A 26,468-nucleotide genomic window follows, 5' to 3' on the forward strand; every position below is an offset into this window, starting at 1 on the left:
TCCCGTGCCACGAGACCCTTTCAAAAAGCACAGTCTCGTCAAACACGTAAACAAAAAATGCAAGCAGCTCTGCAGCCAGGGCCTGCTTCAGGTTTTTGACTTCCACCTAGAGAGCAGCAGCCAGCTTCCATTGCCTCACATACCAGTGGGAGGTCGATTGTGCCACTTCCACAACATAACCCGTTAAATTATTCGTATCATGTTATATTTATTCTACCTGCCTCTATCTTCCTTCCAGCTTGTCTTTAAGCCTCCAAGTTTTCCATACCTTGTTGATTGTAACTTTGACTTATTCCTTTTCCTTTGTTATCTATTATTTACCAGAATTGTTACCTCAGTTTTACCCTTTGTTAAAATGTAAACCGATCCGATATGGTTATCTACTATGAAGGTCGGTATAAAAAACTGCTAAATAAATAAATAAATATGGCACTCAATTACCTCAGACCAATGGGTACTGGCGATAATTGCTCAGGGTTACCATCTGAACTTTCTCTCCATGCCACTGACTCCCCACCTCTATCGATGTGGAGAACATCAGACCACTACATCCATCTGGATCAGGAGGTCTCCCTCCTTCTCCAGTCCAAGGCAATAGAACCCGTACCCTACTCTCAGCAAGACCTAGGATTCTATTCCTGGTACTTTCTAATCCCCAAAAAATCGGGAGGCGTTCATCCTATTTTGGACCTACGGGCCCTCAACAAGTACCTCCAGCGAGAGAAATTCAAAATGGTAACCTTAGGCTCGAGTCTTCCTCTTTTACAAAGAGGAGACTGGCTCTGATCTCTGGACCTCCAGGACGCATACACTCATATTGCGATAACTCCATCTCATCGCAAGTACCTGAGGTTTCTAGTAGGCCCCAAGCACTATCAATACCGAGTGCTTCCATTCGGCCTAGCGTCTGCGCCACGAGTCTTCACAAAATGCCTCGTAGTAGTTGCAGCCTTCCTCAGGACACAAGGTGTTTACGTCTACTCCTATCTAGACGACTGGTTAATCAGGGCTCCCACTCAGCAAGTTGCTCTGTCGTCCCTAAATCTAACCTTACATACTCTAATTTCTTTAGGATTTCTCGTCAACTACGACAAATCCTATTTAGTCCCATCTCAAACCTTGTCGTTCATTGGACACCTTGCAGGCAAAGGCTTTCCTGCCTCGACAGCGAGCCCTCACTCTCGTGTCTCTTGCACACCACCTGCAGTCTCAGCACTCTGTGACTACACGTCACTTTCTCATCTTCCTGGGACACATGGCGTCCTCAGTTCAGGTCACACCAATGGCCCGTTTGGCCACGAGAGTCATGCAGTGGACTCTACGGACTCAAAGCATTCAGCCCCTGTCAACCATTGTCCACGTAACCGACTTGCTCTGTCAGTCTTTAGCCTGGTGGAAAAATCAGATTAATCTCCTCCGGGGCTTGCCCTTTCAGGCTCCAGACCCTCAATTGATTCTCACAACCGATGCTTCCAAGCTCGGATGGGGAGCCCATGTAGCCAAACTGCAGACACAAGGCTCTTGGTCTCCAGAGGAAGCCAAACACCAAATACATTTCCTGGAGCTTCGAGCAATCAGATATGCTCTCAGGGCATTTCAGGATTGCCTTTCAAATCAAGTTATCCTGATCCAGACGGACAACCAGGACAACATCAAGAAACAGGGAGGCACAGGCTCCTTTCTTCTGTGTCAGGAGGCTGCACAGATATGGGTGGAAGCTCTCTCCCATTCGATGTAGCTCAGGGCCACGAGGTCTCTCAACCCCTCGGTAGCAAACTCTTATCTTCCAAGAATGGGAATATCCTCAGATAGACCTCTTTGCGTCTCCTCAAAATCGCAAAGTAGAGAACTTCTGCTCTCTCATTCGCAGCAAACACTCTCAGCCCAGAGATGCAGTCTCCTTCTCGTGGGCAACCGGTCTACTCTACGCATTCCCTCCACTTCCTCTTCTCTCGAAGACTCTCGTGAAGTTACATCAGGACAAGGGAACCATGATCCTGATAGCACCTCACTGGCCACGCCAAGTGTGGTTTCCAATACTGCAGGATCTCTCCATTCGCAGGCACATTCCCTTGGGAAAAGACCCGCTTCTGATCACTCAGAACGACGGGTGCCTATGCCCCCCAATCTTCAAGCTTTGTCCCTGACGGGATGGATGTTGAAAGGTTAATCCTTCAGCCACTTAACCTTTCTGAACCAGTTTCCCATGTCTTGATTGCTTCAGGGAAGCCTTCCACGAGAAAAGCTTATTTTTACAAATGAAACAGGTTCACATCATGGTGCTCTTCTCAGTCCCTTGATCCCTTTACCTGTCCAATCACGAAGATTTTGGACTATCTCTGGCATTTATCAGAGTCAGGTCTAAAAACTTCTTCCATCAGAATGCATGTCAGTGCGTTAGCCGCCTTCCATAAAGGTGTTGGGCATGTTCCTATATCACCTATAAAACGGAAAATGTCATAATGCCTCTGTATCTCGCTCCATGGTGAGACCGCACCTTGAATACTGTGTACAATTCTGGTCACCGCATCTTAAAGATATAATTGCGATGGAGAAGGTACAGAGAAGGGCTACCAAAATAAGGGGAATGGAACAGCTCCCCTATGAGGAAAGACTAAAGAGGTTATGGACTTTTCAGCTTGGAGAAGAGACGGCTGAGGGGGGATATGATAGAGATGTTTAAAATTATGAGAGGTCTAGAACGGGTAGATGTGAATCTGTTATTTACTCTTTCGGATAATAGAAAGACTAGGGGGGCCTCCATGAAGTTAGCATGGGGCACATTTAAAACTAATCGGAGAAAGTTCTTTTTTACTCAACGCACAATTAAACTCTGGAATTTGTTGCCAGAGGATGTTGTTAGTGCAGTTAGTATAGCTGTGTTTAAAAAAGGATTGGATAAGTTCTTGGAGGAGAAGTCCATTACCTGCTATTAGGCTCACTTAGAGAATAGCCACTGCCATTAGCAATGGTAACATGGAATGGACTTAGCTTTTGGGTACTTGCCAGGTTCTTACGGCCTGGATTGGCCACTGTTGGAAACAGGATGCTGGGCTTGATGGACCCTTGGTCTGACCCAGTATGGCATTTTCTTATGTTCTTAGTACAACCCCTTGTAACATGTTTTTTGAAAGGCTTGCTTCACTTCAAGCCTCCACTGCGTCCTCCAGCCCCTTCTTGGGACCATAACCTAGTTTTGGGTCGGCTCATGAAACCACCATTCGAGCCTCTTCACTCCTGTGACCTTCGATATCTCACATGGAAAGTGATTTTCCTTTTGGCAGTCACTTCCGCTTGCAGAGTTAGTGGATTACAGGCCCTAGTTACCTATCCGCCTTACACTAAACTTCTGCAGGACCGGGCAGTACTCCATACTCACCCTAAATTCTTACCCAAGTTAATTTCGGATTTTCATCTAAATCATTCCATCATACTACCTACCTTTTTTCCCAGGTCCAATTCCAACCCAGGAGAGCAGGCTCTGCATACCCTTGACTCTAGCATTCTACCGGGCTCTAGCATTCTACCTAGACCGTACAGCTGCCTACAGGAAAAGCACTCAATTGTTCGTCTCTTTCCATCCTAACAAATTAGGGCAGCCTGTGGGTAAGCAGACTCTCTACTCCTGGTTGGCGGACTGCATATCCTTTTGCTATCAGCAAGCAGGCATTCCATTTCAAGACCGTGTTAAGGCACACTCTGTGAGGGCCATGGCGACTTCAGTAGCACACCTGCGATTGGTGCCGCTTCCTGACATTTGTAGGGCTGCCACCTGGAGTTCTCTCCACACCTTTGCAGCCCACTATTGCTTGGACAAAGTCAGAAGACAAGATTCCATCTTTGGCCAGTCTGTCCTTCGTAACCTATTTACAACATGACGTACCAACACCCTTCCACCTGCCCGTTAGGGTTCAGGATGCCCTCCGCCAAATTTTATCCCAGTTCTAGTGCTTTGCCCACCTGGGTACATTTGGTGCATTTCTCGGACATCCTTAGCTCGGTACTCACCCATATGTGAGGACTACCATCCTGTCTGTCCTGAGAGAAAGCAGATGTTGCTTACCTGTAACAGGTGTTCTCACAGGACAGCAGGATGTTAGTCCTCACGAAACCCTCCCGCCGCCCCACGGTATTGGGTTCGTTACGTTTCTTATTTTATTTTTCGGCACTGCCTTTAGCTTTTAAACAAGACTGAAGGGGGTGCCATGCTGGGCATGCCCAGTAGGGGCCAGTCAAAGTTCTGGAAACTTTGACAGTAGTTTTCCATGATTGGGCTCCATCCTGTGATGTCACCCATATGTGAGGACTAACATCCTGCTGTCCTGTGAGAACACCTGTTACAGGTAAGCAACATTTGCTAATCCTTTTTATTTGTATTGATTGTGCATTCTCTGTTGACTTTCTACATTGAGTCATTTTGTAGTGTTTTTGAACTGTCATCAGCCAAATTTGAATTTAGATTGAGGGAAGGATTTCAGTAACAAAGCATTTAATTTCCATTTTGATGTAGCTACAATTCAACTATTTCAATGAATGTTAAGACTCATTGTAATAGATGTCATTCTTCAGGCATTTTGACTATAGGCTGCTGAAAAAGTGATGAGCTAATTGTCCAATGTATTTCCTGAATTTTTATTTTATAGGATATTTTTATGTTTATAACAAGACAGCTGAAGGGACTCGAAGATACAAAAAGCCCTCAGTTCAATAGGTATTTTTATTTGCTTGAGGTAAGTTCTTCCTAATGCAGTATGTTGCAGTTTGCACTTTGCTTGAATTTTTCTCCTTCAATTTATTAATGGTTTCACGTTTTACATCTATTCTAGAATATTGCTTGGGTCAAATCCTATAATATATGTTTTGAATTGGAAGACAGCAATGAAATTTTCACACAGTTGTATAGAACACTATTCTCTGTAATAAAGTAAGTATGCCAGCTATATTTCCGAATATCCTGTGATTCAGTCAAATTATTGCTTAAATCTGTATGGAATGCTTCAAAGTCTGTTAAAACTGGAGATTTCAGACTTCAATTCTACTAGGGGTCATTGTTTTCTTTTTACAGATTACATACAAATGGAATTGAAGTTTGTTTCATCTTTTTCTCACTCGAGGGAAAAAAATGTAGGAAGCAGCTGAGGGAAAGCCTGCATTTCTTGCTAACATATTTTGTATACAAAAGCAGGGCCAGGCACATTTTGAAATCTCACTACCTAGTTACAAACATTCTGCACTCTTGCTGGTACCTATAATCAATGGTTTAGGCTGAGATTATTTATTGAGCTAGTGGAAGATTTAAGCAGAGGAGGCCAGTGGGTGATACCAGACTCAAAATAGAAAATAAAATCTAGTAAATGGGGGGGGAGAGAGAGCACATACTTTATTTTTAGGAAATGATTGGTTCTTGTAGACAAATAACTACACCAAACTAAGATGTTGAAGATAAAGGTGTTTTGAGTTGCTTTCCTTTTCTGCATTTAAAAAAAATGAATTTTAAAAAATTAATGGAAAGGTCCAAAAAGGAACATAACCTGGAATACTGTCGGTAACTAAGGGCTAAAACTCTGTTTTTGTCATTGAGATGTTCTCTGCTCTCTTGGCATGTCAGAGCGTGTTTCACAAAAGCAGGATTGATAAATAAGGGCAACAGTCATTTCCACAGATGAAACTCTGTTTTACCCACATAAATGGGTCTTTTGATTATTAGTTAAAATACTTTAATGTAGAAATTAATTTCAACCCAAAAGGATTGTTCTCTGTAGTAAAACCTCTCTCATGCAGCTTACCAGTATGCTTTGAACATTTGTATGGAGGTAGCAGAATATAAGAATACTAGCCGTTAAGCCCGTAACAACGGGCTCTGTCCGTTTCCTTCCCACTCCCTCCTCCTTCACTCTCACCTCCCTCTCTCTCACCTTCCCCTTCCCCTCACCTTCCCCCTCTCCCTCCCTCCCTCCCTCCCCCTCTCTCTCTCACCCCCTCCCCCTCTCTCTCACACCTCCCTCCCTCTCCTCAGTCACTCCCCCTCTCTCAATCCCCTCCCCTCTCTGATCATCCACAACCGGCAGATCTCGGGGGTGTCCCTCCCGCGCGCGCGCGCGGCGCCGCTACTTCTCCTCCCGCTTCTGCCGGCAGATATCGGGGGGGGGGGCTGTCACTCCCGCGCGTGCGGCGCCGCTGCTTCTCCTCCCGCTCCTGCTCGTCTTTGCTACTGCTCCTCCCGCTCCTGCTTCGCGGCCGCTCCAGCTTTTCACCCTCGCCGCCGCTCCTGCGGCCCCACCGCCATTTTTTTTTTTCGGGCACGCACGGCTCTGACCGACGTGCTCGCCCGCACATGCGCGGTAGAGCTGCTCTCTACTGCGCATTTGCGGGCCGTCGGTCAGAGCCCATTTATAAGGTAGATATAAATACCCATATATGTCAGCAATGCAGGAAATATTCTTGGGGTGGGTTTGGCTGGGGGAGGCACATAATTTTTATTTTATATTCCGCCTTTCAGCCACCTCAAAGCAGATTACGTTTAGGTACTGCAGCTATTTCCCTGTCCCCAGAGGGCTCACAATTGAAGTGACTTGCCCAAGCTCACAAGGAGCAGCAATGGGATTTGAAACCTGGCTTCCCTAGTTTGTAGCCCACTGCTTTGACCACTAGGCTACACCTCCACCTTGTTTGTATGAATAAGTATCTGCACAATAGATGCATATTTTTCATGGGACAATAATAAACATGATTTAATTCTGCAAACCTTGTGGTTAAACCTACTGGTGGAGTTTGCAGAAGTGTGGGTAGTCTGATCATGTCTACTATAAAAGGAAATAATTTCATAAGGGAATTCATGCAGCGTTAGGTTGCCTGCATCTTTCCTTTACTTCATTTCTTAATTTTATTTATTTTTTTTTTATTTTCCCCCTGGCAATTCTTATACTTTTTCTGTACTTTCGCTCATTTGGAAGCAGTGCTGGGATCTGGTGCTATGAGCCTGCCTTCATAACTTTGTAGGGATTTTTTTCCCCTATTTTATGTCTCATCCCAACTTAGATTTAGTCCATTCATTACAGTAGTGGTCCTGGGCTCCTTCTGGAACTCTGCAGTTATTGGCCCAAAATTAGTCCACTAGATCAGTCCACTTATTTGTTACTGTTACTTCTCTCTCTATTTTATCTTTATTACCCCCTCCCAGTTCTGACTCCCCTGTTAAAATGTAATTTCCAAACTTAACCAGTTTTTGATGTAAACCGGCATGATGTCCACAACTAATGCCGGTATATAAATGTTTTAAATAAATAAATAGATCAGGAGTGGGCAAACTATGGCCCATGGACCAGTCCTGGCCCAGTGAGTTTTTCCGTCCTTTCTTGCTATGCTTTTTGCCCCATTGTAACTGGCCCACCAGCAGCTTGCAACGATGTCATCAACAATGGCTTCAGGTCACTGACATTTGATGGGTGTTGTGACCAGTAGTGATGCCCCCCCCTCAGGCATTGCAGCATTAGAAGAGAATTGTGACTGGTGGGCAGGAAGAAGAGATGCAAAGAGAGATGCGTTGCGTCAGGAAGAAGAGCATGCTGTCCCTGCCAAAATTGTTTGTGCGGCTGGTGGGGCCTTGTAAGAGGAGCATCGCTTGCTGCTGGAGTGGGAGAAAAGTGAATGAGAGTAGCAATGTTTGCGTGTGAAAGAGATAGCGTGTGAGTATGGATATGAGAGAGCATTGTGTTTTTGAATATATATGGATGGGTGAGAACATATGTGTTTGGGTGAGAGAGAGAGCACGTATATTTGCAACAATCCCACTTCCTCTCTGCTTGCGCAGCTGATCCATGACAATCTCAAGGCATCTGGAAATCAAAAGTTTCCAGGTATGGAGAGTGGGAAAAATTTTTAAAATACTTACTAGTTTTAACTCTGTGGTACACCACAGAGTTAAAAACCATGAAAAATAATCTCAGACGCAGTGAGAGAATATGGCGCAAAGACTCCACACCCCAACATGCCTCCGTCTACAAGTCTGCCCTTCACTGTTACAGACTTGCCATACTCAAGTTCAAACGGGACTTTTATGCCTCCAAAATTCATGAGTACATGTATACCCCAAAGCCCTTTTCTCCTATGTTGCGGATCTCACTAAGTCCACCCCTCCCCCCATCCCCGACAATGAAGCTAGTAGCAAATATGAAGAACTAGCACTCTACTTCCACAGAAAAATAGCTACTTTCCTAGCGTGTAGCAGATGGACTCAAAACAAGTGGGTATAGCGTGCTCGTGCTAGCAGTTGGAGACGGATCTGACGTCAGCACGGGTACATATACCCCCACAGGAAGTGAAGCAATTCAGTAATTTCCGTCTCCAAAGCAGTTTGGAGCTCCTTCATGCTCGCTGAGCGTTATTCCAAATTCTAGACGTTATCTATTGACGACGAGCCCCGCACTCCTGCGGTGATACCAGTTGGTCCCTCCCCCGGTTGAGTTTCGAGGTGATTGTCGTGGTCCCTTGGAGGTAAGAGCCTCGGTCCGGTGGCCGACGCGTGGCAGGGACCTGCCCCCGAGCGAGCAGGGCTCGGGTTCGGCCTAGAGGCAGCCTCAGTCCCGGCGTGGACTTGGCCCCCGAGTGAGACTAGTTCAGGCGCGGCCTAGAGGCAGCGGGTGCATCTCCTCGAGCCCGGCTGCGGCAGCAACCCGCAGCCGGAGACCACCCGGGTTGCAGCCGGGAAGCGCTGAAGACAAGGTAAGGCGTGTGTGTGTGTGTGTGTGTGTGTGTGTGTGTGTGTGTGTGTGTGTGTGTGTGTGTGTGTGTGTGTGTGTGTGTTTACGTATTGGTCTCCGAGGAGAAGCAGAGTGTGCCTCTGGGGTGGCCAGTTGAGTAGCCCGCCATTTCATCTGCCTGCCCGCCATTATCTTCTACCTAAAAGCATCCTGCCTGTTCCTACGCACACGGCGATAGGCGTCCGTTGCTACGCGCGGCGCGTAGGCGCACTGTTATAGCCGCACATTGTTCGGCGCCCGTTCATGGGCGCACATTACTAAGCGCAAGTTCTTAGGCGCCCGTTATAGCCGCACATTGTTAGGCGCGTGTTGCTAGGCGCCCGTTCATAGGCACACATTGCTAAAGCGCAAGTCCTTCGGCGCACGTTATAGGCGCTCATTGTTAAGCGCGCGTTGCTGAGCGCTGGTGTCAGGCGCCTGCTTTCGCGCACAGCGCAGACTCTTCTTGAGTTCACGGGCGGCATGGAGAATAAGAGTGACCAGGCTTCGGCACCTCCAGAATCAGGCATCAATCTCTGCTCTGCATGCAACCTCAGGGCCAAACAGAATGAGGATGCAGACTCCCTATGTGCCCAGTGTGAAGAGGCCCTGGGAGTAGTGGGCCAGGGCCGGTCACAGCCCAGCGTTCTTGCCGGTTCCTCAGGGAACACCCCGGAACCAGCTAGCAGCGGGGAGCAGCCAGTGAACCAGAGGGGCCTGGTTCCCATGCGGCCAGATATGGCTTCGATTTCCTGGGTGGAATTATTCAAAGGGTTCATACCTTTGTTGCGATGCAGTCAGCTCCCCGACCGGGTCCGTACGTCCAGAATGACCCGGCCCCTGGACCCTCGCGGCCTAGGCGCGACCACTCGCCACCTGATAGCCCCGATTATGGGGATTCAGACTACCCGGCAGAAGAAGATGAGCCCCCCGAGGAGGGAGAGCTTCCCTCGGGGGTAGAACCTTATCGGACCATGCGGCGCTTCTTTACCAGGGCGGATCTTCCAGACTTGATCTCGCAATGCCTGTCTGAACTGGCCCTTCCAGGCCATGACACCCCAGGGGAACCTAGAGGGAACCCCCTGTTAGAGGGCCTGCGCCAAACTTCTCACCACTTTCCCCTCCTACGAGTGGCACAGCAGCTAATCGATCTGGAATGGGCTGCACCGGAGGCTCCATTCAAGGGGGGTCGGGCCTTGGCTGGCATGTACCCCTTAGCCCCGGCAACTAAGGACATGTTGGCGTGCCCGCAGGTAGACTCCAGAGTCAGCGCAATTGTGAAGCGCACCACCATCCCGGTGGAAGGAGGGACGGCCCTCAAGGATACACATGACTGGCGTTTAGACGCCATCCTGAAGCAGGCTTTTGAGGTGGCAGCCATGTCCCTACGAATTGCAACTTGCTGCACGGTGGTGACGCGTTCCTGCCTATCTCAGGCTCGGAATAACGCCCCGGGAGAGGGGATGGAATCAGCTCTCTCTTTCTTTACTGACGCAGCCTCCGACCTCGTCCGTACGGCGGCCAAGGGAGTGTCGTCCTCAGTGGCAGCCAGGAGGCAACTCTGGCTACGTAACTGGTCGGCCGACTCCTCTTCCAAGACTCGTCTCACGAGAATGCCCTTCGAGGGATCTCTCCTGTTCGGCAGCGACCTGGAGAAGCTGGCCAATAAATGGGGCGCCTCTCCTTTACCTCGTCTACCAGAAGACAGACCATGGAGGAGGCAGTGCCAGTCTTCTAGACCACCCAGAGGTAGAACCTCTCAGCGCTTCAACCCTTACGGGACTCGCTACCAGGCACCTCTGTCGCAAGCCAGGAACCAGTCCTTTCGGCCCAGGCGCAATAAGAGGGGAGCCGGCTCGGGTTCTGGCCCCGGCCGTACCCCACAATGACAATCAGCCGGCCCATCCGGGGGTAGCAGCCATAGGGGGCAGGCTGACCCTCTTTTACCGCAGGTGAGCTGCGATTACCTCTGACCAGTGGGTACTCACTATCATCCGATAAGGGTACTACCTGGACTTTCTTCGGCTCCCGCCAGACAAGTTTGTGGAATCTCCTTGTTCCACCCCTCAAGAGGGCAGCGCTAGATCTTGGAAATCGAAGCCACTCTAAAGAGAATGAAGCCCTCTACACATCCATTTGACCAGATCCCAGCTAAATTATTTCTTCTGGTCCCGGAATCCATTGCCAGCTATCTGGCTGAGATTATTAACTGTTCACTCTCACAAGGTATCTACCCAGATGCCCTAAAATTAGCTACGCTTAAGCCCATACTCAAGAAACCAAATCTGGACACTGGTGACCCCAACAATTTCCGTCCTATATCCAACTTGTCTATGGAGAAATTAGTCAACAGACAACTATCAGAATATCTGGAAGAACACAACATTCTCCACTCTTCACAATACGGCTTCCGCAAATCACGAAGCACAGAAACCCTGCTAGTTGCCCTCACTGACCACCTCGGCATGGGCTTAGATAAAGGGCATTCCTTTCTGCTGGTGCTTCTTGATATATCTGCAGCGTTCGACACAGTAAACCATACAATCCTGCTAAATCGTTTATCAGATATAGGTATAACAGGAATGGCCCTCAGATGGTTCAACTCCTTTCTCAGCAACAGAGGATACAAAGTCAAAGTGAATAATAGTCTCCACGTATCAATTCTACTCTTGGAGTTCCCCAGGGCTCCTCCCTTTCACCCACCCTCTTCAACATCTACCTCCTTCCCCTCTGCCATTTGCTCACGAGTTTAAAGCTCAAATTCTACATATTCGCAGACGATGTTCAAATCCTGATCCCTATATCCGAATCCATTACAAAATCACTTAAGTGGTGGGACAACTGCCTACAAGCAATAAATCTCCTCCTCACTGACCTCAACCTGATACTGAACCCCGCCAAGACGGAACTCCTTATTTCACCTGACGACAGTGTCCTCCCAACAACAATCCCTCACTAACACTCTAATCACACATGCAAGAGATCTGGGAGTTATAATTGACAGCCAGCTGAGCTTAAAGAAGTTCATCAATCACACAACAAAAGAGTGCTTCTATAAGTTACAGGTACTGAAGAGACTTAAGCCACTACTGTACTTCAAGACTTCAGAACAGTACTCCAGACCGTGCTGTTCTCTAAGATTGACTACTGCAATGCTATTCTTCTAGGTCTCCCATCTTCCACCACCAAACCTCTCCAGATGCTCCAAAATGCAGCTGCGAGAATTCTAACAAACACCAACAGGAGAGAGCATATAACGCCTATCCTCAAAGATTTGCATTGGCTCCCTATAAGCTACAGAATTCTTTTCAAATCACTCACCATCCTCCATAAAACTATTCATCACCTGGTCCCGCTTGACCTACAAATCCCACTTAAACTGTACCACTCTTCCAAACCCGTCAGGGAGGCTTACAAGGGATCTCTATATGCCCACTCCTTCAAAGCCGCCCATTTCTCATCTACCAGGGACCGGGCCTTCTCGTTAGCTGGTCCCACCATCTGGAATGCCATACCTCCAGATCTTAGACTGGAACCCTGCCTACAGACTTTCAAAAAAAATCTTAAGACGTGGCTGTTCAGACAAGCCTTCCCCAACCAGGGCTAACAATAGAGACATAGCATCAGCCACATCTAGATAAGATCATAACCCTCTTGCACTTACTTCTTCCTCATTGTAATTAGTTCATGAGTTATCTGTCCCCCTCTATGCTCTTCCTTCCCAGTTACATACCCCTGTTTTATTGTAACTTTAAACTTCCACTAGTTAATGTTACGTTATTTCTTTGTTCCTTGTAAACCGATATGATATGATATTTTTTCATGAATGTCGGTATATAAAAATGTTAAATAAATAAATAGATGTTACCCTACAGAGGCTTCTCTCCCTCAAGGTCATTATTCCAGTGCCTGCAGGGGAGATAAATTCTGGGCATTATTCCATTTATTTCACAGTGCCCAAAAAGGAGGGCACTTTCCGGCCTGTCCTGGACCTCAAGTCAGTCAACCGCTACCTACGGGTACCCAGCTTTCGAATGGAAACCCTGCGATCGGTCAAAAGTTCAGTACAGCCAGGGGAGTTTCTCACATCCCTAAATCTGTCAGAAGCCTACCTGCATATCCCAATCCATCGGGATCATCAGCGCTACCTACGTTTCTAAGTCTTGAACCAACACTTTCAGTTTCGGGCGTTATCCTTCGGGTTAGCCACAGCGCCGCGGATCTTTACCAAGGTCATAGTAGTAGTGGTGGCGGCCCTCAGGAAGGAGGGAATTCTCGTCCATCCCTACCGGGACGATTGGTTGATCAGGGCAAAATCGCCAGAAGAAAGTCATCTAGCAACCAGCCGAGTGATTGCTCTACTAGAGAACCTAGGCTAGGTAGTAAACTTAAACAAGAGTTCCCTACAGCCGTCTCAGTTGAAGGAATACCTAGGAGTCCTATTCGACACTCAGGCAGACAGGGTCAGCTTGACTCCCAAAAGAAGAGAAAAGCTCAAGAGTCGTCTGCAGGCGCTGCTGCGCGCCGTCCGGCCCACAGCTTGGGATTACCTACAAGTCCTCGGCCTGATGGCATCCACTCTGGAGGTGATGCCATGGGCACGGGCGCATATGAGGCCGTTACAACGCGCACTCCTATCCAGGTGGAGCCCGCGATCACAAACTTACTGTACACCTCCCTCTGTCAGCCAGAGTACGGAATCAGCTGCAATGGTGGCTGCAGCAATGCCACAGGAGCCGGGGGTCCAGGATGTCCGCTCCAACCTGGACCCTGCTTACAACAGACGCCAGCCTGAGCGGCTGGGGCGCACATTGCGAAGGACTCACCGCCCAAGGGCGATGGAGCAGAGAAGAGTCTGGATGGAACATCAACCAACTAGAGGCCCGGGCAGACCGGCTAGCGTGCCTGCGACTTGCCCACAGACTACGAGACAGAGCAGTCAGAGTGATGTCAGACAACGCCACCACGGTGGCATACATCAACCGACAGGGCGGAACCAAAAGCCAACAAGTATCACTGGAAATAGCTCCCCTGATGACTTGGGCAGAAGCGAATCTCCAGGACATCTCCGCCGTCCACATCGCCGGGAAGGACAATGCTGCGGCGGACTTCCTCAGCAGAGAAAGTCTACATCCCGGGGATTGGCAACTGTCACCCACGGCGTTCCAGATGATTGTGAGTCAGTGGGGGACCCCGGGCATGGACCTCCTAGCGGACAGGTCCAACGCTCAAGTACCCAGATATTTCAGCCGCAGGCGGGATCCTCGGTCTCAGGGGATCGATGCACTGGTGCTACCATGGCCCCAGGGGATTCTGCTGTACGCTTTTCCACCATGGCCCCTGCTGGGTGCCATTATACACAGGATTCAGCGGCACAAAGGCCTAGTTCTTCTAGTGGCCCCGGACTGGCCAAGAAGACCCTGGTACGCAGACATGAGAAGATTGCTGGCGGGGACTCCACTACCTCTTCCTCCGCACAGGGACCTGCTGCGCCAAGGTCCCATACTTCACGAGGATCCGGCTCAATTCTCTCTTACGGGCTAGACTGAAGACCCGAGGATATTCGGGACCGGTAATAGATACGCTCCTCAGAGCATGCAAGTTCTCCACATCGCTAACTTATATCAGGATCTGGAGAGTATTTGAAGCTTGGTGCGAAGCTCATAGCGCCAATCCTCATGCCACTAAGATTCCTATCATTTTGGACTTCCTGCAAGATGGTCTTCAGAAGGGTCTGTCCCTCAATTCCATCAAGGTCCAAGTGGCAGCACTTTCCTGCTACGGTCCACGGAGTGACGGCAATAGCATTGCCACACACCCAGACGTTTCACGTTTCCTGAAAGGAGTCAAACACATTCGGCCGCCACTGAAGTGGCCCATACCTCTGTGGAACCTCAACCTAGTTTTGGACTTTCTAGCGGGACACGCCTTCCGTCCACTTCGAGGCCTGTCCCTCAGTTTGTTAACCTTGAAGATGGTGTTCCTGCTGGCTGTTTGCTCCGCGCACCGTGTCTCCGAGCTACAAGCACTGTCTTGCCGTGATCCGTTTCTCCGAATCACGCCAGAAGCCATCCATCTTCGCACAGTTCCTTCCTTCTTACCCAAAGTAGCATCGCACTTCCACCTCAACCAAACCATCTCTTTACCTACCACAGACGGTTTGAAGAAGTCAGAAGAAGGTAGAGTTCTACGCCATCTCGACATAGGCAGGCTACTGCCCAGATACCTGGAAGTGTCCGAAGCAATACGAAAGACGGACCATCTGTTTGTTCTACACAGCGGGAAGAAGCAAGGGGAAGCGGCCTCATGGGCAACTATCGCCCGCTGGGTCAAAGAAGGTATCAAGGCAGCCTACGTAGACGCGGGTAAACCTCCGCCTCTACAGGTCAAGGCCCACTCTACCAGAGCGCAAGCGGCCTCTTGGGCAGAAACGAGGATGCTGTCACCTGCTGAGATCTGTAAAGCGGCAACGTGGTCCTCCCTCCATACCTTCTCCAGATTTTACCGTCTGGATGTCCAGGCCAGGGAGGACACAGCATTTGCGAGGGCAATCCTACACGGACATCGGGCAGCCTCCCACCCAGTCCAGGAGTAGCTTTTGTACATCCCACTTGTTTTGAGTCCATCTGCTACATGCTAGGAAATGTAGAGATTACTTACCTGATAATCTCGTTTTCCTTAGTGTGTGCAGATGGACTCAGCATCCCGCCCGGCTGCCAATATTTCATGGGATTTCACAGGCTCAAGGTAAGCCATGTTTTATTACATAGGGCATCCACCCTGCCGGGTGTCGACGCCTTCCGGTTGAGAATCCTGGCGGTCTCCAGCTACTATCAACCGGTCAGGGTAATCCTGTTTAATTAATCGATCGGTCAGTACTCATGGAGCTATGACAGCTTTGCAAGGAAGGTTACTGAATTGCTTCACTTCCTGTGGGGGTATATGTACCCGTGCTGACGTCAGATCCGTCTCCAACTGCTAGCATGAGCACACTTTACCCACTTGTTTTGAGTCCATCTGCATACACTAAGGAAAACGAGATTATCAGGTAAGTAATCTCTACAATCCTCCTCAGATTCCCCCATATACCCCATCTCACATTCCCCCCAGCCCAAGCCCAACCACTGCCACCCTTGACTCACTTGACTTCACCTCCTCCAAGGAAATTGAATCAATTCTTAAAAAGATTAAACCCGCCGCCCACCCCACAGTCACCATCCCCAATAAAGCACTCCTATCTATTCTCAGTACCATTGCTAAACCCCTAGCTGACATTAACTGCTCCCTCTCTGCTGGTATAGTCCCCAACATACTCAAGCATGCAGTGGTCAAACCCCTGCTCAAAAAACCATCGCTAGACCCCCAACGACCCTTCTAACTTCCGTCCTATCTCAAACCTCCTACTCATCTCGAATATCATGGAAAAGGTAGTCAACTCCCAACTCATGGACTACCTTGAAAACAATAATATCCTCCACCCTTCACAATTCGGTTTTCGTAAGCACTTCAATACTGAAACCCTCTTACTCTCCCTCTCTACCACCTGATCAGAGGCATGGACCAAGGGCACTGCTACTTTCTTGCCCTCCTCGGCATTTCCTCTGCGTTCGACACTATAAGCCACAACCACCTCCTCACCCGCCTTTCGGCCATAGGCATCACAGCCCTCCTGTGGTTTAAATCCTATCTGTCCAACAGACATTTCTCAGTCAAAATAGGCAATGCAGAATCCACCCACTACTCCCTCTCCCAAGGAGTTCCTCAAGGTTCCCCCCTCTCTTCCACCCTATTCAGTATTTACCTTACAGCTCTCTGCCAGCTCCTATCCAACCTTGGACTCAAATTCTACCTATACACCTATGACGTCCAAATCATCATACCTATTCAGGACTCCATCTCCGAATCTCTAAAACTCTGGGAGAAATGTCTAGCCTCCATTAATACCCTACTCACAAACCTTCAACTTGCCCTAAATACCTCCAAAACGGAACTGCTCTTCATATCCCATCACCAAACCCCCAAACTCCCCCTTGCAAATCACCCAGCATATAGCTCTTTCTCCACTCAGCCCCCAGTACGAGACCTTGGTGTCTTGATTGACCAGCAATTGAACCTAAAGAAAAACATCAATAATATCCTCAAGGAGGGTTTCTTTAAGCTCAATGTCCTAAAAAAAACTAAAACCCTTACTTCACACTCGTGATTTCCATACTGTCATTCAGGCTACCCTCTCCTCTAAAATGGACTACTGTAACTCCCTTCTCCTTGGTCTTCCCTACTCCACCATTAAACTGCTTCAGATGCTCCAGAATGCTGTAGCAAGGATCATCACAAATGCCCGCAAATCAGACCATATCACCCCGATCCTTAAAGACCTCCATTGGCTCCCGATCCCCTCACGCATCTGTTATAAAACCCTTACCATTATTCAGAAATCCATCTACAGACACAACTCCAACTGGCTAGATGAACCGTTCCACTTTATACTCTCTAAGCGCCCCACCAGAGCAATCCACAAAGGCACCCTTCATGTGCCTTCCCTCAAGGTGGCACACCTCACATGCACTAGGGATCGAGCACTCTCTGTTGCTGGCCCCACCCTCTGGAACTCACTACCTGCATACCTCCGACTTGAGCCATGTACCATTAAATTCAAAAATAAACTAAAGACTTGGCTCTTCAAGCAGGCTTACCCAGACTAGACCCACCTGCACCATTGACCCTAACCTGCATCAGTACTTGACCAGAAATTATGTATAAAGTTTCTCACATTGTTCTACTGTTATTTACATTTTATGATGCTTACGTTTGCCAGTATTCGGCCTCTCATCTCTCTGTACTCTGTTTTCCCATACCCAGTACCTGCTTGATGTATTTTCTACTTGCAGTTCTAATGTAAATCGGTATAATGTGCCCACTAATACCGGTATAAAAAAAAGCGTTAAAAAATAAATAATTATTGGGTAATATTTGATGTGTGTTGCAAACACCCAAAAATATTTCAACACTTTTCTATGAGTTTTGAACTATTTAGATCTATTTAACTTGTTTGAATTAATCTTATTGGTATGATCGCTGCTTTGGTCCTCACTGTGTGGTGTATTTGCTATTGTAATTGCTGCACCCCCAACCTCTCCCCTGTCATGGAGTTCTAAGGGGGACACACCCCTCTTCTGGTTCCGATAAGCATCAGCAGTGTAGCCCTTTTTTTAAAAAAAAAGTTCCCACCCTTGCACCAGATGGCACCCTTAAGCAGTAGCAATGGCTCCATGACTGCCAAAAGTTGTGAATTTTGCTTCCATACCATCCTCAGGGATTGAACTGGTCACCTTCAGCATGGCAGTACATAGCACTTTCTACCTTAACCACTAGGCAAGCATGGTTTGTCTTTATTCTTTACATAATAAATAATGAATGCTTCATGCCTTCAGGGTCTTGGTCTTGTACAGTAAATTTAATATTTTTAAGTTTCTCTTGTTTTGTCTTGCGCATACATGAACGTTAACTTACATACAGGCCGATACAGTAAAGCGCGGCTGCGATTACCCCATTTCTAACCCGCTTTGTACCCGCAATTTGGCTGCGTAAATCCAACCCGCGATTCACTATCCCTTTTAACCCATCCTTACTGCTTCTTTAAATCAATGGGTAACCCTTTCCGCCCGCAGCATGTAAATGATATGTAAACGCTCCGATTAGCTATTCCCTCCCATTCAGTAACGTGCGCCCCGACTATCGCCTTTTTAACCTGCAGTTTAGCCGCATCTTTAACCTGCTAAATTACCGCCTACCCTTACCCCTGTGTTAGAGGCAGGGGTAAGGGTATGTGGCAAACTTTCCCCCAGCCCCTGCTCACCTGCCCTGGCCGCGTCCATGGGTGCTGGTCTCACTTTCTCTTTCAGCATTCTTTCTCCCACTTCGGCAGCCCGGGGCGGATCGGGTGCTCACCGCAAGGTGCTCTCTGCAAGGTGGCTTCCTGCAGCCCCCGCCGGCGAAGATGTATGAGCACACGCCTGTACTTCCAATTTGGGCGCTGAAGGCATCTTCATTGCCTTCAGTGCCCAAATGGGACGTACAGGTGGTGCAAGCTCATCATGCCAAAAAAATTGTGCCGGCAGGCAACTGCCTGGTCCGGAGGCGGGATGGCGGCTCCCCTACCTTTCCTGCATGCGGGGCAGCTCCGGCTCGCCTGCCTGCCTGCCTCCCGTTCCGCCGTCACTGCCTCCCCAGCGCCATCTTGCAGCTTGTGACGTCACGCACGCCCGTTCATGCACCTTCATGCGCCTTCGCTACGGGCGTGTGTTCATCCACCTTCGCCGGCGGGGGCTGCTGGAAGCCGCTTCACGATCCGCCCCGGGCTGCTCTCGCTTTCGCCGCCGGCTGCCCCTGGGAGGAGGGGAGAGAGGACTGGGGCTGCCCCGGAAACCGGCACCCATGGACGTGGCCAGGGCAGGTGAGCGGGGGCTGGGGGATGGGATTAGTCACGATCCGAAGAGTGGTTTTCCCGGTGCATTGGATTTTAGGTTTTTAGGTTTTCTTTTGCTTAAAGTTGGGATCCACTTCCTGGTACCTGACATTTGAAATGACAGGTACCAGTGCACCCAGGATATACAGCGCCTATACAGTAAAATGGATTGCGCTTCATGGACGCGCGTTGGACGCGGCTTGCATTTATTTGCATGCCATTTAAATACAGTATCGAGCAGTATGTGATCTGAACTGTGCGTGTGGCAAATGCGGGTGCGCCCGGCACTAACTTTCTACTGCACCTTACTGTATCGGCCCGATAGTTGGTTAAGCAGAAACATGACCAGAGGTTTGAGTCCAGCATCTTTCTGTAATCTAATCCAAGGATAGCAAGAAAGCACTGCATCTGTAGACAATTTTTGCTGCAATAATTTGTCTTCACAATTATAAATTTGGTGATTTTACAATAAACTGGATTAGGTTTTTTCCTAGTTGCAATTATACCCTCCATCATTATCCAGCTCCTTGCATGACCCATAATACATACATGTAGAAAAGTTGCATGTAGTTGCTGTCACCATGACCCTCCTGTAAATGGCATTCTGCTAAAATATGGAATATTTTTTTATCCTAAGTGAACTGCATAAAAGAACTTTACATAAAAGATGCTTTTATTTAAAAATGAGTATTTTGAGCTTCTACATACAGTTCATGTTTTAATTTTTGTACTTTTTGTGAAGTAGTAGTATGTTTAAGTAGCAGCACTAGCAAAAACTTTCAACAAATGGTTCCTAAATGTTTTGCTTCTGTGGATCCCTTTGGCATCTGTTTACATTTTTCTTTAAAAAACAAACAAACCCCATAAAGCCATACATTAATTCATTATACAAAAATATAAAAAATTGTTTATTCAAATATCAAAACATAAAAATAAGATAATACAAAAAAGTCATGTATTAAACCACAAAAAAAATAAATGAAGATTTACAAAGCTAACACATGAAAAACATACATCTACACTAGCTGAATGAGGACCCAAGAAAGACAATAATACATACATATTTTTGGTTTTTGTATTTATCTACACACAGGAGAATGACTAACATTGCCATCATAAAAATACCAAAAAATCTACAAAAATATAAATTAAAGAGGATAAACATTTTAAAAAGGAGGGGAGGGAAAGAATGAACTACTACTGTCAGATAATTGCCACCAGTAGTAGTACATTCCTTCTCTTGGGCTTTCTGATCTACATTGGAACTTCTGGATTAGTAGTCTGGATAGTTTTTCAGAGAGCATCTTGTTACATTGTATATACAGATATAAATACCACCAGGAAAAAGGATTTCAAACTGCCACAGACCTGCCCTGCTTACACTGTTGCAAAGGCTTTTCAATTTTCCTTATTGATGGGACCTTTCTACAGGTTAGGACATTGGTTGGTGGTATACTGTGTTTGCTGGCACTATTGTGTGCCTGAAAACAGTGCCATCTCTTCCATTCGCCACCTTTTCTGAATGTTTTTTCCCCAAAATTTTCAGGGACTGAACTGGCACCAACTTAAGGTAAAGATTATTTCCTAGCGTGTAACAGATGGACTCAGAACCAATGGGTATAGTGTACTCTTGCTAGCAGTTGGAGACGGATCAGATTTCAATCTGACGTCAGCCCCTAGTACATATACCCCTGCAGGAAGTGCAGCTCTTCAGTATTTTCCGTCTCCATAGCAGTTAGGAACTATCTGCACGCTCTCAAGCGTTAGATCAAAACTGAAAGAAGAAAACCTACCTGAAGACGAGCCCCGCTCTCCTGCGGTGATACCCTCGGGTCCCTCCCCCAGTTGAGATTCCCGAGGTGATTTCCATGGTCCCTCGGAGGTGAGCCTCTGTTCGGTGGCCGAATCGCGGCGAGGACCTAGCCCCCCCCGATCCTTCGGCGCGGCTTAGAGGCAGCGGGTGCACCCTCGAGCGCGGCGGTGAAGGTATTTGCCCTCTCCCCCCGCAGCCGGAGACCGCCTGGGACAAAACCGGGAAGCGTCGAAGACAAGGTAAGGTAGAAATCTTCTACTCTAATCCGGTTTCCGAGGGTCGAGGATGAGCACAGGTCACCGACCGAGACCAGTGCCACCGGGTTGATCCGCCCTAACAGATTCCAAGAATCTGCCCACATGGAGACTCTCCGAGGGGGTTGCCATATTGCCCGTGTGCTCGTCGTTGCCATCTTGGCCTACTCGCTGCGCCGTTCGCCTCTGAGCCAGGCGCATAAAGCACTTGTGCGCACAGACTTACGCGCACATAAACCCTTGCATGCATAGCGTCTGCCTCCTCGCACAAAGCGAGGAGGCAGACGCCCTGTACACGCAGTGCGAGGAGGCCCTGGGAGATCCAGCTCAGGGCCAGTCCCACCCAGGGCCGAGTTCCAGCTCCTCAGGGGGCACCCCGGACAGCCAGGGGGACCCCCCCCCCACAGACGGGGACCCCCAAGGAACCAGCGCCCCTCGGCTTTTGATTCAGCGTCCATATCATGGGTGGAGTTTTTCAAGGGGATTTACGCCTTTGTTCAAATGCAAACTGAACCTCTGGCTGTCCAGCCACATGCTCCAGGCCCCTCAAGACCTAGGCACAGGCCCCCATTACCCAGAAGCCCCACCTACGGGGACTCGTACACCTCTGAGGAAGAAGCCGAACCCCTAGAAGAAGGAGAACTCCCCCCGGGGACAGAGCCTCACCGAACCATGAGATGCTTCTTCACAAAGGACGAGCTCCCGGACCTGGTTAATCAATGTCTGACGGAGCTCGCTATCCCAGGCCCAGGTACCTCGGGGGAACCGAAACTGAACCCCCGGCTGGAGGGTCTTCGACAGACTTCTCACCATTTCCCTCTTTTACAAGCAGCACAACACCTGATTGACCTGGAATGGAATGCTCCGGAGTCCGCATTCAAAGGGGGACGAGCCTTGGCGGCCCTGTACCCCCTGGACCCAGCAACCAAAGATCTTCTTGCATGCCCAAGAGTGGATGCTATGGTCTGCGCGGTCTCTAGGCGCACCACCATCCCAGTGGAGGGAGGAGCTGCGCTCAAAGATGCACATGACCGACATCTGGAGTCCATCCTCAAACAATCATTTGACGTCGCCGCTATGTGTCTACATATTGTGGCCTGCTGTACCGTGGTGACACGTGCCTGCCTATCTCAAACCAGGAACAACACCCTGGGAGAAGACATGGAACCAGCAGTATCATTCCTAGCGGACGCTGCCTCCGACCTAGTGCGCATAGCGGCCAGAGGAGTGTCCTCTGCGGTGGCTGCCAGGAGATAACTCTGGCTCCGAAGCTGGTCGGCCGACGCATCTTCCAAAACGCCCCTCACAAGGATGCCCTTCAAAGGATCCCTCCTGTTCGGCAGCGAACTAGAGAAACTGGCTGACAAATGGGGCGAGTCCCCATTGCTGCGACTGCCGGAAGATAAGACAAAGAGAAATCAGCATCCCTTCCCCATGTCCTCCAGGGGCAGAAGTTCGCAGCGCTTCAATCCTTACAGGAACAACTATCAAGCGCCCCACCCTGCGGGCAGGAACCAGTCCTTTCGGACCAAGCACAACAAGAGGGGAGCCAGCTCGGGCATGGGCCCCAGCCGCACCCCACAATGAGATTCAGCCGACCCATCCAAGTGAAGAAGCCATAGGGGGCAGATTAGCCCTATTCTACCCCAGATGGGTCGAGAGAACCTCTGACAAGTGGGTCCTAGCCATCGTTTGGGAGGGGTACTGTTACGATCATGGCTGCTATGCAGCCGCCTCACCACCAGAGGTCCCCTGCGAGCATGCTCTCCTGGCTGGTTCTCCTTGTCTTCTCTATATTCCAGACTTCCCTTTATAACCTTGCTTAGCATTTCCATCGATGCTTCGGCATCGAGCTCGTCTGGGCTCCCTGCTCTAGCCTCTTCTGCCTTCTGTGTGTGGCCTACAGGCCATTTGCCTTATTCTGCTACCTTCGGGCTTATGTGTTTCATGTTCGGTGTTAGTGCTGTCCTGGTTTGTCTGTCCAGTTCTCTGTCAGTCTTGTTTCCCCAGTTCAGTCACTTGTACCTCCAGCCATTATCACTCTTACCTGCACGCTTCCTGAATTCATCCTTACCAGCACCCAGTTCCAGTTTTCTATACACCTTTACCTGCATTCACTTTCACACATACCTCCATGCTGTTCCAGTATTCGAGTTCACCCTTACCTCCATGCATCTGGTATCAGATATCTCTAGCCAGTGTTAGACTCCATCTGCCTATTCCACCTTCCCACTTGCCCATAGGGTTCACTCACTCCTGCCTGCACCAGCCAGCATCTAGACTCTTCTGCAGCCCTGCCTCTCTCCAACCTGAGACACCCCTGTTAGTGGTGTTCACGACTCCTGACCTAAGCCCATTCGTAACAGTATGCCGAAGCCATCCACATTTGGAGAGAGAGAAAGGACTCTGTATGCTGACGGTGAGTCTCCACAGTTTTTTTTACCTGCACCTACTGTCAAACCCTAAATTATCCAACTTACCAGAACTGTTTAGCTTGTCAGCTTTCTGACCAAGAACACTGGGCTTGCAGCAGCTGTCTGAAAAGGAATGTTTCAGTCTTATCAGGAATGCTTAAATTGTTCTGCTCCTAGACCAGGATGGTGGACCTGCTCTTGCATTCCGTGCCTTTTGCCTCCAGGCAAACCCTGCCCCTGCTGCACAGCTAACGGGCCATCTGTTTCTCTAGATACCTCAGCCAGATCTTTTACACTATGTCCTGCTTCTGGCCCAACTAAGAATGTTTTCACCATTGGCAGTTTGCAAACAGAGATTTCCAGCACATCATTTCATAAAACTTATAACCAAAAAGCAAGTCATATTTCAGAAAAACCTAAAACTCACCTGATAAAAAAGGCTTCTTTGACTTCCTGAACCGTCACTACCAGTTCCGGGCACTACCCTTAGGGTTAGCCACAGCACCCCGGACGTTCACCAAGGTAATAGTGGTGGTGGCGGCAACACTGAGGAAGGAAGGAATCCTTGTTCACCCCTACCTGAACGATTGGCTGATCAGAGCAAAGTCACCGGAGGAAAGCCGCCAAGCAACCAGCAGAGTCATAACTCTACTGGAAAGCCTAGGATGGGTAGTCAACACAAACAAAAGTTCCCTACAGCCCTCACAGTCGCTGGAATACCTAGGAGTCTGATTCGACACCAAAGACGACAAGGTCAGCCTGACCCCCACAAGGAGATCAAAATTGTGGAACCGGCTACAAACCTTGTTGGACGATCCTCGTTTCATAGCATGGGATTATCTACAAGTCCACGGGCTGATGGCATCCACACTGGAAGTTGTGCCATGGGCGCGAGCGCACATGAGGCCCCTACAGCGCTCACTCCTATCACGGTGGAGCCCACGGTCCCAGAACTACACCGTATGTCTATCACTCCCGGGCAGAGTTTGGACCCAGCTACGATGGTGGCTGCAGGCCAGCCACATGAGCCGGGGATCAAAACTATCCTCCCCAACCTGGACTCTACTCACCACAGATGCCAGTCTACGAGGATGGGGAGCACACTGCGAGGAGCTAACCACCCAAGGGCAGTGGAACTCAGAAGAGGCGGGATGGAACATCAACCGCCTAGAAGCGCGAGCAGTCAGACTAGCCTGCATGCGGTTCGTCCACAGACTTTGAAACAAAGCGATCAGAGTAATGTCGGACAACGCCACGACAGTGGCCTACATCAACCGGCAGGGAGGAACCAGAAGCCAACAGGTGTCCCTAGAAATAGACCCCCTGATGGCGTGGGCGGAAGCAAACCTCCAGGAGATCTCCACCGTCCACATCGCCAGGAAAGACAACATCACGGCAGACTTCATCAGCAGGGAAAGTCTAGACCCAGGAGAATGGAAGCTGTCACCCACAGCCTTCAAGATAATAGTGGATCGGTGGGGGACACTGGACATGGACCTTCTGGCAAACAGATTCAACGCCCAAGTATCCAGATACTTCAGCCGCAGGCGGGAACCGCAGTCCCAAGGGATCGATGCCCTGGTACAGCCCTGGCCCCCGGGGACTCTACTATACGCCTTCCCGCCATGGCCCCTACTGGGCGCAATCATCCACAAGATACACCTACACAAGGGACTAGTTCTTCTGGTGGCTCCGGACTGGCCAAGAAGACCCTGGTACGCAGACATGAGAAGACTGCTGGCAGGGAACCCCCTACCCCTGCCCCCACTCAGGGACCTGCTACAACAAGGTCCGATCCTCCACGAGGACCCAGCTCAATTCTCTCTTACGGTCTGGCCATTGAGAGGGATCGCCTGAGATAGAGCGGGTACTCAGGGGCGGTAATCGACACCCTCCTCTGAGCACACAAGTTCTCCACATCACTAACGTACATAAGGATCTGGAGAGTATTTGAAGCCTGGTGCGAAGACCACAACATCAAACCACGCTCTTTCACAGTTCCCGTGATCCTGGAATTCTTACAGAACGGACTACAGAAGGGCCTGTCCCTCAACTCCATCAAGGTACAGGTGGCTGCCCTGTCATGCTACGGTTCCAAGTGCGAGAGCGACAGCATAGCCTCTCACCCAGACGTGTCACGCTTCCTGAAAGGAGTCAAGCACATTCGCCCACCACTAAAGTGGCCGGTACCTCTGTGGAATCTCAATCTTGTTTTGGACTTCCTAGCGAGAACCGCCTTCAGACCCCTACGAGGCCTGTCCCTTTGCCTGTTAACCTTGAAGACGGTGTTTTTGCTGGCGGTGTGTTCAGCCCGCCGCATATCGGAACTACAAGTACTGTCCTGCCGTGAGCCGTTCCTCAGGCTCATCCTGGGGTCCATCCAACTACGCACGGTCCCCTCCTTCCTACCCAAAGTGGTCTCACACTTCCACCTTAACCAGACCAACTCGCTACCAACAACGGATGGCCGAAAGAATTCGGAAGAAGCCCGTAGTCTCCGCCACCTCAACATCAGCAGACTCCTATCCAGATACCTGGAAATGTCTGAGCTCGTAAGAAAAACGGACCACCTTTTCGTCCTTTATGGCGGAAAGAGACGAGGGGAAGCGGCCTCGCGGGCAACCATCGCCCGCTGGATCAAGGAAGTCATCAAGGCGGTCTACATAGAAGCTGGCAAGCCACCACCTCTACAGGTCAAGGCCCATTCTACCAGAGCCCAGGCAGTATCATGGGCAGAAACTAGAATTCTGTCACCTGCCGAGATCTGCAGGGCGGCTACATGGT

General features: G+C 49.3%; 1 protein-coding gene across 7 annotated transcripts in view; it reads left to right on the forward strand.

Moving 5' to 3' along the window:
• The window catches only part of PDS5B (PDS5 cohesin associated factor B), a 644,248-nt gene that overhangs the window by 108,606 nt on the left and 509,174 nt on the right, over window positions 1-26,468 (forward strand). For 6 of the 7 annotated variants that reach the window (XM_029602667.1, XM_029602673.1, XM_029602674.1 and 3 more), the window contains exons 4-5: window positions 4,644-4,730; window positions 4,827-4,924. In XM_029602667.1, coding sequence (XP_029458527.1) covers window positions 4,644-4,730; window positions 4,827-4,924 — 185 coding nt within the window. The remainder of the gene's footprint in view (window positions 1-4,643; window positions 4,731-4,826; window positions 4,925-26,468) is intronic. The other variant, XM_029602671.1, reaches the window with a different exon arrangement.

Source organism: Rhinatrema bivittatum, chromosome 5, assembly GCF_901001135.1.
Source record: "Rhinatrema bivittatum chromosome 5, aRhiBiv1.1, whole genome shotgun sequence".
NCBI lineage: Eukaryota > Metazoa > Chordata > Amphibia > Gymnophiona > Rhinatrematidae > Rhinatrema > Rhinatrema bivittatum.